Genomic DNA, 15,870 nt, shown 5'->3' with positions numbered 1-15,870 from the left:
AAAAAAAAAAAAAAAAGAAGCCTGGCAGGACCAGAAGTTGAGCTTCCATATAAAGAGGTCCTGGGACACCTGGGAAAATTATGGAAGATGTTGGGTGGAAGGCAGAATCATGAAGTGGTATAGCAAGAGAGCTCTAGAGTTCCGGCTCCCCCGTTTTCTAGATATGTGACCTTGCACAGGTTACCTCAGGTCTCTGTGACTCGGTTTCCTCCTGTGCTGAATGGTGGTCAAAATAGGATCTAGCTCATAGAGTTGCTGTGAACACTAGATGAAATAAACATCCCCATGAGGTTGTGTAGAGCGGTGGGTCCCAACCTTGTCAGACCCAATGCTCCCTTTTTATATCAAATATTTTATTTTATTTTATTTTATTTTTAGTCAGAGCCTCACTCTGTGGCCCAGGCCAAAGTGCAGTGGCATGCTCACGGCCACTGCAGCCTCGACCTGCTGGGCTCAGGCAATCTTTCCACTTCAGCCTTCCAAGTAGCTGGAACTATAGGCATGCACCACCACACCCGACTAATTTTTTGGTTTATTGTAGAGACAAGGTCTCACCAATTCTCCAGGTTGGTCTCAAATCCCAGGGCTCAGGTAATCCTCTTGCTTTTGCCTCCATTGGTTGAGGGCACTACTTGGGTGGGGTTGTAGGTGTAAACCACTGCATCCGGCCTATATAAAATATTTTGTAAGACCACCTTTACTATTCTGAAGTGAAATTTATAGATAATATAACTCACCTACACACATCTATTTTTAAAAACTTAGTATACTGCCTAACTATAAGATAAAGAATTAAAATGAAAATAACTTAGAATAATATGTGTTGTGATCTAGTAATACTTGAGCATAACTATACTAGCAGAGATAACGAAGTCAAATAATTGCTCCTACTTGTAAATAATAAGTTTGAATTCAAGGGAAGTAAAATACTATTCACTAGAACATTATGGGTAATTCTTTATATTTTCTTCCCTTGACAATTACTGGGGCCTCTTTGAAAAGAACAATATGAGCACTCCACTCTGCAGATCATTCTCAATTTACCTCACCTATGGCTCTGTCATAAATCAACACCATAGAGTATTTCACAATGTTGTGACATTTGGCCTCTCAACTGAATGTATTATCTAAAACAAAACAACAACCAAAAAACACCATTGTCTTTTTGTGGCTATCAACTGCACTTCTAGCAAGACCAGTTAAGGCATTGGGGTGAGATCGTCAGCTAAAGTGTGCCACCTAATTTCTTCCCCTTTGTAGCCTTAATGATCAACAAAAGGGTAAAGATAAATAATAATTCATCTATAAATGCAGATGGATAGAATTGTGTTGTTTTGGCAACTTAAACACATGAACATTTTGCTGCCAGTATTGTGGTTTCCTGAAATGGCCAACAACTTCTGGTAAAGATAAAATACAGCATTCTCTTGATTTATATGATGGTAGCATTCATGAAAAATTCAGTGTGTATTAAAACTGTACAAAAAGTACTTAGTGTTTATATACAAAATGGAATTAGGGTCTAGGCTCAGATCAATATAAAGAGGTTTTCTACCTACATGCACATCTGGTGGGGCATTCGATGTCATGTGACTTGCAGGACAAATCACTGTACAAGACTGCCCCACCGGAGGCAGGAAGTCTGGTTCCCCTCCAGCCAAGTAGTGCCCTCAACCAATGGAACAAACCTAAATACACCAAACGTTTCTAAAATGCCTCTAGGGGGCAGCACTGCCTCCACTGAAGATTAGTGGGCTGGAGTTAATGGGTTACCCAACAGGTAGCAAGGAATATAGGATGATAGCTATACAGCCTTCAGGGATGCAGACCAGACAGCGTTATGGAACTCTATCAGCACACCACACCTGGACCCCTCTGTTTTTTTTGTGTGTGTTCTCCATTTTTGCTTGGTTGGAGCTTTAGGATAACGCCATTCCCCAGTGGGTAGGGGGTGAGGTCTCTCTCGAAGAGAAGGAAGAGAAATCAGCACCAAAATAGACGGAGCTATGTCACGTGATTTCCAAGTAAAGAAGAAGTTTACAAACTGATATACCCTTGTATTTTTGTTCCCTTGAAATTTATTGGGGTCTCTTTGAAAAGAACAGCATGAGCACTCTGCAAATCACTCTCAGTTTGCTCACCTATGGCTTTGTCATAAATCAACGCCATAGAGTATTTCACAATGTTGTGACATTTGGCCTCTCAACTGAATGTATTATCTAAAACGAAACAACAACCAAAAATCACCATTGTCTTTTGTGGCTATAAACTGTACTTTTAGCAAGATGAGTCAAGGCATTGGGGTGAGATAGTCAGCTAGAATGTACCCCCTCATTCCTTCCCCTTTGCAGCCTTAATGATCAACAAAATATTACTTGAATCTGAGGTCTTTTTATCACTAAAAGGAGCAATCATTTCTAATCATTCCAAGAAAAGGCAGATCCTCACACAGGAAACTGAACTCAGACGGTGGCACCAGACAGAAGGGGAACTCCAGTCTCCTTCTCTGCTTCCTTCTTTATTTAGCAGGTCCATCTGAACTTTCGAGAAGACAGCTGTCCCAGCTTCTGCTCTGAGGCCAGGGCTGCTGCGATGGCACTAACCAAGCTGAGGCCGCCCCCACTCCGGATACGGTGCGCCACGAGCCCTCCTGATCAAGTCATATCTTATAAATGAGATTTTTATAGGGTCATGTTACTCTCTCTGTTTATTTCTGTTGTACTCCCCAACCTGTGGCAAGGGCTGGTCTAAAGAATCCAGGCTGGTCTCAGCTGCCCTGTGTGTGTTGGAGGGTGGGGGCAATGAGTGAGAAATTCCAAGGGAAAATCTGAGTCACACCCTCCATAGAGATTCTCCTTTCATGCTAAGCTTGAAGGAGTTGGCTTTAATTCGTTAGGAAAGGAGTCAGGGAAGCTCTAGTCTTAGGGGAACCAAGCAAGACACTTAGAAGGGGTCTCAAGCCCATAGGCTAAGCCCCGAACCAGATTATCAAAATTTGAAAATAAGATGAAGGCTGATTATGTAGCAAGGAGAGCTGATGTTGTTGCCCATCTCGTGGGCTGTATGGAGCACATTTTGTACCTATTTTGGAGATGAAGTGGATTAGCCAATAGGTGGTGGGGATGAACCTGCCTTTGGGACAGAGTGGCTTCATCTGTGGGTAGAATGGATCCAGAGAAGTTGAAAATCAAGCAGGCTTCACATATGTCACCTACATGTGTTTTGGGGAACAGGGAAGAGATCGACTGAAAAAGAGAACAAATACACAAGTGAAATAGAAATAAAAACTAAAGGCGACTGGGCTTGGTGGCTTAGCCTATAATCTCAGCACTTTGGGAGGCTGAGGTGAGTAGATTGCCTGAGTGGGTTTGAGACCAGCCCGGGCAACTTGGCGAGACCACATCTCGACAATAAATTTAAAAATTAGCCAGGCATGGTGGCGCGCACTTGTAGTTCTGGCTACTTGGAAGGCTGAGGCGGAAGGATGGCTGGAGCCCAGCAGGTTGATGCTAGGGTGGCCATGAGGGTGCCACTGCACTCCAGCCTGGGCAACAGGGTGAGACTCCAACTCAAAAAAAAAACAAACCACAAGCCGGGTTTGGTGGCTTAGCCTGTAATCCCATGCTTTGGGAGGCTGAGGTGAGTGAATTGCCTGAGCCCGCGGGTTCGAGACCCGCCTGGGCAACTTGGTGAAACCTCATCTCTACAATAAAACAAAAATTAGCCGGGCGTGGTAGCGCGCGCCTGTAGTTCCAGCTACTTGGAAGGCTGAGGCGAAAGGATGGCCAGAGCCCAGCGGGTCGAGGCTGCGGTGCCTGGGAGTGGCCACTGCACTCCAGTCTGGATGACAGAGTGAGACTCCAACTAAAAAACAACAACAACAACAACAACAAAAACTAAAGGCATTTGCCCAAGGTTTGTTTCTCTGTCCCCTCTCACCTCAGGGGTCAAAGTCATAGTGGTCCCAGGAAGCCCCTAGAGGCAAGAAGACCTGTATCAGGGTGGGGACTGGCACAGCTCTGTCTTTTGAAGAGAAACTGACGTGATTTCCAAATGCCCAAAGGAATGTGCCCTTACAGAGACCTAATGTTGGAGCTGCTCTATTTAGCAAGCACAGCAGCGGCCCAAACACCCTTGACACCTCCACCATCTGGCCTTCTGCTCCATAGAGCAACTTTCCCAACTTGAATATGGATCTCACAAAACCAATGCACTCGCCCAACGGTTCTCAGGCCTGCATGATCTTAGAATCACCCGCAGAGTTTTTAAACACACCCATGCCTGGGCCCCTCCACCAGAGAGTCTGATTTAATCATTCAGGGGTAGGACCCGGGCGTGGATATGCTTTCAAAGCTCCCCAGGTGATTCTAACTTGCAGCCAGAGTCAGGAACCTTCATATTATACAACAGGAAAGGCCCTCAGGCTCTCACTCAGATCCTAGTTACTCTTAATTTATATATACTTCTAACAGTCCAGTTGTCTGGCTTTCTGGCTGTTATAAGATTAAAAGCAATACTTTTAGGAGGGGAGAGAAAGGCTGCTAATGAAAAGACACTAAAGGCAGCAAGACATAACACATGAAAAGTCTGATCACAGAGCAGAGATAGAAAACCTATAAAAAGCAAGCACAGCACTCCACCTCTCCCTACTCCAGGAAATCCTATTGGGGGGGGCAGCCTGAGGGGATGGATCACTTGATAGGGAGGAGGAAGCTTGAGGGCTGCAGCATGAGGGGTGAGTGATAAATATTGACTGTATAGGAGGTGTAAGGCAAGTGTTGGCAGCTGCTACAAACATTGTCTCAAGTAGTTATCACAGCCCTATGAGATAAGTATTATTAGCCCATTTTATAGACAAAGAAACCAAGACTCGGGGAAGATTACTGGCTTGCTTGAAGTTGCACCAGTAGTGAACTGCAAAGCTGAGATTTGAATGTCAAACGTTGGTCGGTTTGACTCAGAAGTGCACATATGTTTGAAAGTGCTGTATCTGCCTGTTCAGCACAAAAACTGATTTTCTAAGGATGACCCAAAGTCTAGAGTTGGATCATCCTCAGTATCCAGCTGCTCAAGATGTTCACTTTTGGAATAATTACACACGTACACACACACATACATGAATATGTGCTTTTTAACAGTGATGAAAGAATTGGGTATCCATCCGGGAAATAAATAAATAAATAATGTGAGTTATTCCCCAGCACACACCATTCACCAAAATGAATACCAGATGGATAAAGATGGAAATGAAACCATAAAGGTACTAGAAGAAAATATAAGTGAATATTTTATCATCTTAGGATGAGGAAGAACTTTCTAAACATGTCAACAAAAGCAGAAACCATAGAGGAAAAGATTGATAGATTTGACTACAAAAAAAATTAAAAACTTCTGTACATCAAAAACCACCATAAATTGAAAAAATATTCAACCTCACTAGCATTCAAAGAAAGGCAAATTAAAACAGCAATGAGAGACCTTTTTTTGTTGTTGCTGATCAGATTGGCAATGATTAAAAAGAATGATAATACTGAGAGTTGGCATGGGTGAGGGGAATTCAGCACTCACCCACTGTTGGAGGGAGTGTAAACTGGTACAATCTTTCTGGAAGGCATTTCAGCAATATATATGAAAAAAGCCTAAGAAGGTACATACCTTTGACTCAGGAATTCCATGTGTAAAAATTTATAGAAAGGACAAAATTGATTCACTACACACACACACATACACACACACATGCACACACACATACAAAATGTGTGTAAGGATTTTATTCATTGATGTACTGTTCAGAATATTGGAAAACTGGAAGAAATCTGAAAGTTTAACAAAAATGAATTTGTCAAATAAATTATTAAAACAAAAAGCAATACTATGTAGTTAACAAAAATGATGCTGTGTAGACAGACCAATGGAACAGGATGGAAAGTCCAGAACGAGACCCAAGTAAATGTAAGAATTTGGTCTATAAAAAGGATCAAATCAGCGAGGCAAAGCAGATTGTTTTTTAGATAGGGCCTTGCTCTGTTGTAGAGGATGGAGTGTCATGGTGCAGTTAGAGCTCACTGCAGCCTCAACTTCCTGGGCTCAAGTGATCTTCCCACTTCAGCCTCCTAAGTAGCAAGGACTATATAGGCCCTTGCTACCATGTCTGAATGATTTGCTGATTTTTCTTTCCTTTTCTTTTTTTTTTTTTTTTTTTTTTTGGCGAAACAGGGTCTTTCATGTTGCCCCAGCTGGTCTTGAATTCCTTGCCTCAAGTGATTCTCTTGCCTCTACCTGCCAAAATGTTGGTATTATAGGCATGAACCACTGTGTCTGGCCAAAGACAGATTTTTAAATAAATGGTGTTCAGCTAACTGGAAAAAAATAGAGCCAGGCTCGGTGGCTCAGCCTGTAATCCCGTGCCTTTGGGAGGCTGAGGTGAGTAGATTGCCTGAGTCCACGGGTTCGAGAGCCGCCTGGGCAACTTGGCGAGACCTCATCTCTACAATAAATAAAAAATCAGCCGGGCATGGTAGCGCGTGCCTGTAGTTCCAGTTACTTGGAAGGCTGAGGCTGAAGGATCGCTGGAGCCCAGCATGTCAAGGCTGCGGTGGCAGGGAGCAGCCACTGCACTCCAGTCTGGGCGACAGAGTGAGACTCCAACTCCAAAAAAAAAAAAAGAAGCTGGACCAATATTTCACACAGTACACCAGGATAAACTTCAAGTGGATCAAAGATATAAACGCAGAAAATAAAACCATAAAATTACTAGAAGGCCAGGAGTGGTGGCTCACGCCTGTAATCCCAACACTTTGAGAGGCTGAGACAGGCAGATTGCTTGTGCTTAGGAGTTCAAGACCAGCCTGGGCAACACAGTGAAACATCATCTCTAAAAAAAAATTGGCCGGGTGTGGTGGCGTGTGCCTGTAGTCTCACCTACTTAGGAAACTGAGGCGGAGGGATTGCCTGAGCCCAGGAGGTCCATCTTGGGTGATAGAGTGAGACTCTGACTAAAAAAAAAAAAAAAAAGATTATTAGAAGAACAACAGAATTCTTATAATCTTTGAGTAGCGAAGACCTTTCTAACTGATTCAAAATCAAGAAATCATAAAATAAAACTGACAAATACATTTACATAAAAATCTTAAAATTCCTTCATGACAAAAACACCATAAGCAAAGTGAAAAAACAAACGACTAACTGAAAAAAAATTACAACTCATTTCACAAAAGGCCAATCACCCTAATACATAATTTGTTCCCATAAATCAAGACCAATAACCCAATAGAAAAAGTACTCATTTTCAGACAAAAAAGACCAGGCATATGAATGCCTTTTAAGTATATGAAAGAATGCTTAACCTCATTTACAATAAAAGGAGAACACATTATAAAGGAGTTGCAATGATACACTCTTTTCACCTACTGGATTTGTACATATCCAAGATTTACTCAGTTGCAGGAGTTGTCGGGAAATAGGCATCCTCATTCATTGCTGGTGGGAGTCCAAAACAGTACATCCTTATGAAGGGCAATCTGATGTTTTCTGTTGGTGTCACTATATTTACCCCTTGATTCGCCCGTCAGTTCTAGTCACAGAATTTTTCCTGCAAATATATTTGCACATATACAGAAATGACATAAGTATTATGATAGCATTGTTCAGAATAGCAAAAGATTGGAAATAATTCACATGTCCAACTATACAGAATTAGTTCGATATCATAGTCCCTCCACACCATGAAGTACCAAGGGGCTCTCTGTGTACTGATATGGAAAATTCTCCATTATATACTATTAACTCAGGTTTGTTTTTGTTTTTGCTTTTGAGTTGGAGTCTCACTCTGTCGCCCAGGCTGGAGTGTAGTGGCACGCTTGCGTCAACCTGCTGGGCTCTGGCAATCCTTCCGCCTTAGCCTTCCAAGTAGCTGGAACCACAGGCGCACGCCACCATGCCTGGCTAATTTTTTATTTATTTTAAAGACGAGGTCTCGCCAAGTTGCCTGGGCTGGTCTCGAACCCGCGGGCTCACGCTATCCACTTGCCGCGGGCTCCCAAAGTGCAGGGATGACAGGCTGAGCCACCGAGCCTGGCCTGGTGTGTTTTTTAAAGCAAGATGCCAGAGGGGTGAGAGGGTTGAATAGGTAGACACAGAGGATTTTTAGGGCAGTAAAAATACTCTGTACAAGCCAGGCTCGGTGGCTCAGCCTGTAATCCCACGCTTTGGGAGGCTGAGGTGAGTGGATTGCCTGAGCCCACGGGTTCGAGACCTGCCCGGGCAACTTGGCAAGACCTCATCTCTACACTAAATCAAAAATCAGCCAGGCATGGTAGCGCGTGCCGGTAATTCCAGCTACTCAGAAGACTGAGCGGAAGGATCGCCGGAGCCCAGCAGGTCGAGGCTGCGGAGGCCAGGAGCAGCCCCTGCACTCCAGTCTGGGTGACAGAGTGAGACTCTAACTCAAAATAAAAATAAAAATAAAAATACTCTGTACAATTCTATGATGGTGGATACATGCCATTATACATTTGTCCAAGTCCATACTATACACCAAAGGTGAACCCTAATGTAAACCACGGGCTTGAGTGATAATGATGTGACAATATAAGTTCATCAGTTGTAACAAATGTGTCACTCTGGTGGGGACCGTTGATCATGGAAAGCTATGCATGTGTGGGATGTGGCATACGGAAAATCTCTGAAGTTTTCTCTCAGTTTTGCTGTAAACCTAAAACTGCTCCAAAAAAAAAAGTCTTAAAAAAAAATCAAAGTGCCACATAATGTGCACAGTGTGTGAACTTCTGAGTAAGATAGGACAGGGAATATATATTTGTACTTGCTTGTTTTTTCAAAAAGAAGCACTGCAACTATGAAAGGTGGTAAGCTGTGGGGAGGGAAAAATCAGAGAACCAGCTGAATGGGGACATGGGTAGGAGCAAGAATTGTCAGTGTATGCTTTTGATGTTTTGATTTTTGAGCTATGTGAAAGCATTGTCTATTTTAAAAACAATATTAAGCCAGGCTCGGTGGCTCAGCCTGTAATCCCGCGCCTTTGGGAGGCTGAGGTGAGTGGATTGCCTGAGCCCGTGGGTTTGAGACCCACCTGGGCAACTTGGTGAGACCTCATCTCTACAATAAATCAAAAAATCAGCCGGGCATGGTAGTGCGTGCCTGTAATTCCAGCTACTCGGAAAGCAGAGGCGGAAGGATCACTGGAGCCCAGCAGGTCGAGGCTGCAGTGGCTGGGAGCGGCCACTGCATTCCAGTAGGCGACAGAGTGAGACTCCAACTCAAAAAAAAAAACCAAAACAATATTAATGACCAGGCATGATGGCCCACAGCACTTTGGGAAGCTGAAATGGGAGGATTTATTTTGCCCAGGAGTTCAAGACCAGCCTGGACAACATAGCTAGACCTCATCTCTACAAAAAAATAAAAAATATTAGCCAGGCGTGGTGGCATGCCTGTAGTCTCAGCTACTCGGAAGGCTGAGGCAGAAGGATCACCTGAGCCCAAGAGATTGAGGCTACAGTAAGCCGTGATCGTGCCACTGCATTCCAGCCTGGGCACCAGACCTTGACTAAAAATAATAATAATAATTTAATATATAATGATGCAGATTCATTTGTGTTGACACAGTTTTTCAAAATGAATTTTGTGCATAAAGTAGGTCACAGAAATATATGTAGACTAATCCCAATTTTGTTTTTTAAAATATCATATCTATGTGGTCCTAGTCATCTATGTTGGAAAATAGGAAAGTCTAGAAAGATATATTATAAAATATTAATAGTGGTTATCTCTAGTTGGTAGGATTTAGGGTTATTTCATTTTAATTATTTTTTCTTTTTATCTGTATTTTCTAATTTTTGTAAAAATGATCATGTTCCATTTTTATAATTATGAAAATAAAGAAAAAAATTTTACCTCAAGTAAGCCTCAAGGAAAAATAATAATCAGAAAATATATTTGCAGCATGACAAAGAATTTAATATTCTTACTATATAAAGAAATCACATAAAATAAGAAAAAAAAGACTGTTCCAGGAAAAACCCATATATACAATACGATAAATAAATGCTTATACACTTATACAATGTATTATTAGAAAGCAATAAAATGAAAATATTGAACATCATTTAATGACAAGGATAGAATAGTCATTATATATTAAGGAAAAGCAGGTTAGCAAATAGTGTTGTTTTAATAAAAATGTATCATACCAAACTTACAGACTTTGTTCAATGTGTGTATTTATGTATAGATATAAATATTTGCACAGAATACAATCTGTAAGGCTAGGCACTGAAATGATATAGATAAGACTTCTGAATGGTAAGATTATAGTGTTTAATACTTCTTGTCTAAACTTAGATTTTTCTGCAATGAAGTGGTTACTTGTAAAATGTAAGAGAAAATATTACTTATAATACTGCCTTGTGAAAAATTTAGCCACAAGTCCTCACTTACTTGTGGCTAATAATGAAAAACTCAAAACAAACTAAATGTATAACAACAGGCATTAAAGATGACATGGGGTTCATGGGATAATTTTAATCACAAATAATTACCTTATAGAAAAATGTTTATTAATGTGAAATATTCGGGGATGTGAAGAAACATACCTTACGCATATACAAAGCAATGTAAAATGACTCCATTAAAAAATAAAAAATGCATATGCTTAGAAAAATATGGGGAGGAAACACACCAAAGTATTTTGTTTGCTGTTGTACTCCTGGGTGGTGGAATTACAGATATTGTTTTGTTTGGTTTTTTTCTTTTTTATGATCAGGATTTTCTTAATTCTCTACAATAAACAATCCCTTCTAAAATAACAAAATAAAAATCACTAAGTTATTTTTTGAGGCTTTTTTTAAAAAGGCCCTTCAAGAAACAAATCCTAAACTGTCTAAACTTGATCTACCCAAAAAGAGCAACATGAGTAAGAGATTCTGGCTGATGTAGGCTATTTCCATCCACTGATGACAAAGAGAAGTCAAGCATGGCCTCGGTCCTCAGCTGAGATGGCTATCCCCCCTCTTTCCTTCCCTTGGGTCTCTCTTAACCATAGGCTGTTGGCCACCATGCTATGTACAATAAAACTGCCTGCCAGTATATGAAGGCGGAATGCTGCAACAAGGCAGGGCTTCCTGAGAATCAGTGGTCCACCCACTTGCCTTCCGGCAGGTAAGTTAATGGACTTGTGGAGCCAAAAGGTGGTTGGAGGGCAGCATGGCTGATGAGGTGGCCAAGGCACAAAGGTCTCTGTAAAGACCATTCCTGGCCCAGACCCACTTTTTGGCTGCTTCTGCTATCGCCTCCTTGGCCATCTTAGTCTTGTTGCTGAGTCCATTAAAAGGAAGGAGCAGCTACAAGGTGAGTTGTCTGTCAGGTGGCCCCCTCCAAAAGTCCCAGGGTAAGAAGGTGGGTTCTGAGGTCCAGGCAGCGCCCAGGTCCTGTGTGTCTCCTGAGAGTTTATTGCAACAGCCTCCTAACTGGCCTCTTGCCCTCAATCCCTGCCCTGTCCAATCCATCTTCCAAGCCTTTGCCTTCCTTCTTGAAATATAGCTAATTATTTTATTCCTGGGATCAAAACACTTTATCTGAAAATCAGTGCTTCTCAATCAAGTACACCAACAATAGACAAAAGAAATGCTGCAAGTTCCCTCAGGGGACTGCATAGCCTGAAGCTCCTGCCAGCACACCCAAACTCTCTTTGAAGTCTCCTGTTTTCACTTAAAAATTCATGAGAATTTTGCATTCTACTCCATGATATATCTGAATTTCTTTTAATATGAAGATGTTTAAAATTACTCACCTCAAGGAAAACTGATGCTCCTGAAAGAAATAGTGTGTTTATTTGGAGGCTTCAAGTATCCTCTCTGGAGAATTATCTACAGGAAAAAATCCAAACTCCTGACATGCAAGGTGCTTTACTATTTTGCCCTCACAAACCTTTCTGCTTTTCTCCTACTCCTCTGTACACTCTCCAGACTCTGGGCCACCTGGACTCTTGTCATTTCCTGATATGCCAGCTTCTTCCCAGTCCCTGTGATTTTGCTTCCTGCGGGACCACACATTCTGTCAACAACCCACCATCCCTAAAAGCCTCACACCACCTTCCACATGAAACCTCCTCTGATCCCCCTTAATAGATATGTGAGGTGCAATGGAAACATTTTGGAATCGGAAGGCCGGTGTTCAAATCCTGGTCCAACTCTTGTCAGTGGACACGTTACCTACCTTCTCTTAGATCTCATTTGTACCATGGGGAATAATTATGCCTCAAAGGGCTGTTCTAGGGATTAAAATAAGATGCAGGCGGTTGTGTGTGCCTGGTACATACTCCCTACCACTCCCCCATGTCCTATGGCACTTTATTTATACCCCCCCATGTAGAGAGCGCACGTTTACAAAGACATTGTTTCTAGGTTGGTTTATTTCACCTAAATAGATCAGTGGTTCCCAATGTCCCAAAAAGCTTCTTGTAGTACTCCCACGATCCCATGGCTTGAAAGGTTTTGGTTATTAAACCAAATACATTTATGAAATAATAGCCTGCTTTTCTAAGTGTTTGAGCCTATTAAGCTTTTTCAACATTGAGAGCACTCCCAGGCTTTTCTCTCATAGCTAACTCTAGGGACTTGGGGTTGGGAGCCACCCACCAAGGCCATAAACACCTTGAGACTACAGCTCTGTCTCCACACTTCCCACAGCACCTTACTCAGTGCCTAGCGCTTAGAACACACCTAGTAACTGCTTGTGGCATAAACAAGAAGTTTCACACACAGGACAGGGGGAAAGCCCTCTCCAAATGAGCCGGCTGGTGTGCAGAAAGGGGTCATTGTTATGGGAGGCAGAGCTGGAGGCGAGCCCTACTCCCTCCATCCACCCGGAGCAGCACCCCCAATTACACCAGCTGGCCTCCAACTTCTGCGTGTGAGCCGATTAAAAAGCACCCTCTCTGCAGTGTCTGGAAACTCCTGCAAGGAAAGTTTGCTGCCCAAAGTTGGCTTTTGACTAGAGTCTTAATAAGAGGCCTCAGCAGGCTGTGGTTAGAGAGACAATGTCACTTAGAGGAGCAGCTTGAAGCGGCAGTTAGGAAAAGAATTATTTTAATGAATACATTTCCTTTCAATTGTATGGGAATATCAAGATCCCATTAGAATGGGGAAGCAATTAGAACTAATAAAGATGAATGCACAGTGCTCCGTGCGTGCGGAATAACAAGCAGCCAACAAAGGGACTCCGGAGAGCCCGCTCTAATCCAAGTGAACCAGCGGCCAGCAGAGGGGAAACGGCTCTGTTCAGCTGCTCAAAGCCCCTGTGTCCTGCACATTCTGATCACGGCCAGCAAATGGCGTGAGTTAGGCCTCAGAGGTGGGGGTTGGGCCCCAGCCGCTCACTGGCCCGGACTCTTGGGGATTGAGATGGGCTGTTGGCAGCCCCTTGGCAACAGCCATTCAGACCAGGGCCCTGGCTCCTGGCCAGCCTCTCGCCTGCCCCTCGCACTGGGCCTCATTGTGTCCAGGTGGCAAATGCCTTCTCACCAACTCTCCTCCGAGGTTTAGAGAGGGGGTGGGACAGTGGAAGAGGGAGAAGCCGGTTTGAATGAGTAGGGGGGCCCTCTGCCCCCTGCCTCTCCCCCTCCCCCGCTGGCCAGGGTCTGCTCCTCCTCTGGGTTTGGTGTTATGTTACAGACACTGGTGAGTCACGGGCAGCCAAACACAGAAGTACTGTTGCTTACACAATTACTCTTCAAACAGTAACAAACAATTTTCATTACCCAAGTCAGATCGAATCATCCGCCTGGCCATCCTGCCTCAATCCCAGCCCCACAAACAGGACCCAAAGCCTCACACACTGCCGTTCTGCTCTGACAAAACCGGCCTTCATTCTGCCCTGGCCTAGGGATACTGGACAAATCTCTTCCTCTGATCTCTTCTTTTGAGCTGGATCAGCTGCATGGCTGTCAAGACGGTCAGGAGAAATAGGGAAGACATAAGCACCTGTGCATTGTGGGGCCCACTCAGATCTGGGTGACATGTTACTCAGCACCTGAGCAAAGAAAGCATTCGAGAGTCTGGAGGACTCTGTTACCGAGTTTAGAAGGAATCCAGCAAGATAACCCTGGCTCCCCACCAAAGTATTCACTGGCCTCAAATGGAGTGTCAGTACTTGACATTTCTTTATTTAATCTTTTTTGGCCAGACAGTTTTTTCAACCAGGAATGTGCAAGCTATTCCGAAACGTCTGTATAAGAGGCCAGTCACCCTCATTACTGGGATTTTTCTACTACTCCGCTTTAAAAAAAAAAAGTCTGTAACATTTTATATTTGTTTCTTAATGGTAGAGCACTTTAAAAGCATGTTTACATTTATAATCTTAATTGAACTTCAAAATAACCCTGTGGGGATGGGTACATCAAGAGCTGTCAGGTCTAAAGATGAGGAAATAGTGACCTAGAGAGGTTTGATGTCCTGTACAAGGTCACAGATGGGTGAGTAACGATCTAGTTCGGTGCTGTGTCCTAGGACAACTTCTCCACATCTCCACAGAGTGCTAGACATTCCAGGATGGTTTATCCTGCAGTTTTGCTTTTTCTAGTATAACACCCTTGAAAATACTAAACTGACTTCCACATACTAAGCTGAACTAAGCACTGTGGGCTTTCGAAGATTCTAGTCTAGGCTATAAAGAATCATCTCTCAAGAAGAGTCCATTCCAATAGTCACTAAAGAAATTGTTTTGCCATCTCCCAACCAAAGAGATAAGCCTTTCCTCCCTTTTAATAGTTTAGGTAAGGACTGTTGTAAAAGTTGGCCTGTCCAGTTACATGGGCAGTACCACATGATCGTTCTGGTCCCTTCCACTATAACATTGTAGCATCTAGGCAAGCTGTAAAGCAAAGTTCATTGACTTCTCTTACTCCTCACCATCTCCCATAAAGGTCTAGTCCTTCAATTTTGATTTCTTTATTTTTATAATTTTGTGGTGTAATTTATATCCTATGAAATGCATAGTTATTAAGAATACAGTCTGATAAGTTTTGACAAATGTATACCTACATCCAAATCAAAATGCAGAACATTTCCATCACCACATAAAGTTCCTGGATGCACCTTTTCTTTTTTTTCTTTTTTTTTTTTGAGTTGGGGTCTCACTCTGTCGCCCAGACTGGGGTGCAATGGCCGCTCCTGGCCACCACAGCCTTGACCTGCTGGGCTTCGGCGATCCTTCCACCTCAGCCTTCCAAGTAGCTGGAACTACAGGCGTGTGCTACCACATCCGGCTACTTTTTTGATTTACTGTAGAGATGAGGGCTCGCCAAGTTGCCCAGGCGGGTCTCGAACCCGTGGGCTCAGGCAATTCATTCACCTCGGCCTCCCAAAGCGCTGGGATTACAGGCTGAGCCACCGAGCCCGGCCTGGATGCACCTTTTCAGTCAACTCTACCCCAAGCCTTCACTGTCCTAATTTCTTTTTTTTCTTTTTTTGAGTTGGAGTCTCACTCTGTTGCCCAGACTGGAGTGCAGTGGCCGCTCCTGGCCACCGCAACCTCGACCTGCTGGGCTCTGGCGATACTTTCGCGTCAGCCTTCCAAGTAGCTGGAATTACAGGCAAGTGCTACCACGCCCGGCTGATTTTTTGATTTTATTATAGAGATGAGGTATTGCTGCCCAGGCGGGTCTCGAACCCGCGGGCTCAGGCAATCCACTCACCTCAGCTTCCCAAAGGCGCAGGATTACAGGCTGAGCCACCAAGCCCGGCTCACTGTCCTAATTTCTTTTTCTTTTTTTTTGAGTTGGAGTCTTACTCTGTCGCCCAGACTGGAGTGCAGTGGCCGCTCCCGGCCACCACAGCCTCGACCTGCTGGGCACCA

The 15,870-nt window shown here is 43.4% G+C and overlaps 1 protein-coding gene across 1 annotated transcript in view; it reads left to right on the top strand.

Annotated features, from left to right (window-relative positions):
* MAGEF1 (MAGE family member F1) overlaps positions 1–15,870 on the top strand; it is a 26,920-nt gene that overhangs the window by 6,387 nt on the left and 4,663 nt on the right. The window contains 2 exon segments of the mRNA XM_021714852.1: positions 11,060–11,175; positions 11,324–11,404. Of these exon segments, the coding sequence (XP_021570527.1) occupies positions 11,060–11,175; positions 11,324–11,404 (197 nt within the window).

Source organism: Carlito syrichta, unplaced genomic scaffold (genome assembly GCF_000164805.1).
Source record: "Carlito syrichta isolate Samal-C Ts95f unplaced genomic scaffold, Tarsius_syrichta-2.0.1 Scaffold305827, whole genome shotgun sequence".
Classification (NCBI taxonomy): domain Eukaryota; kingdom Metazoa; phylum Chordata; class Mammalia; order Primates; family Tarsiidae; genus Carlito; species Carlito syrichta.
Note: the sequence above shows the minus strand (reverse complement) of the source record. Positions and strands in the feature narration are given on the sequence as shown.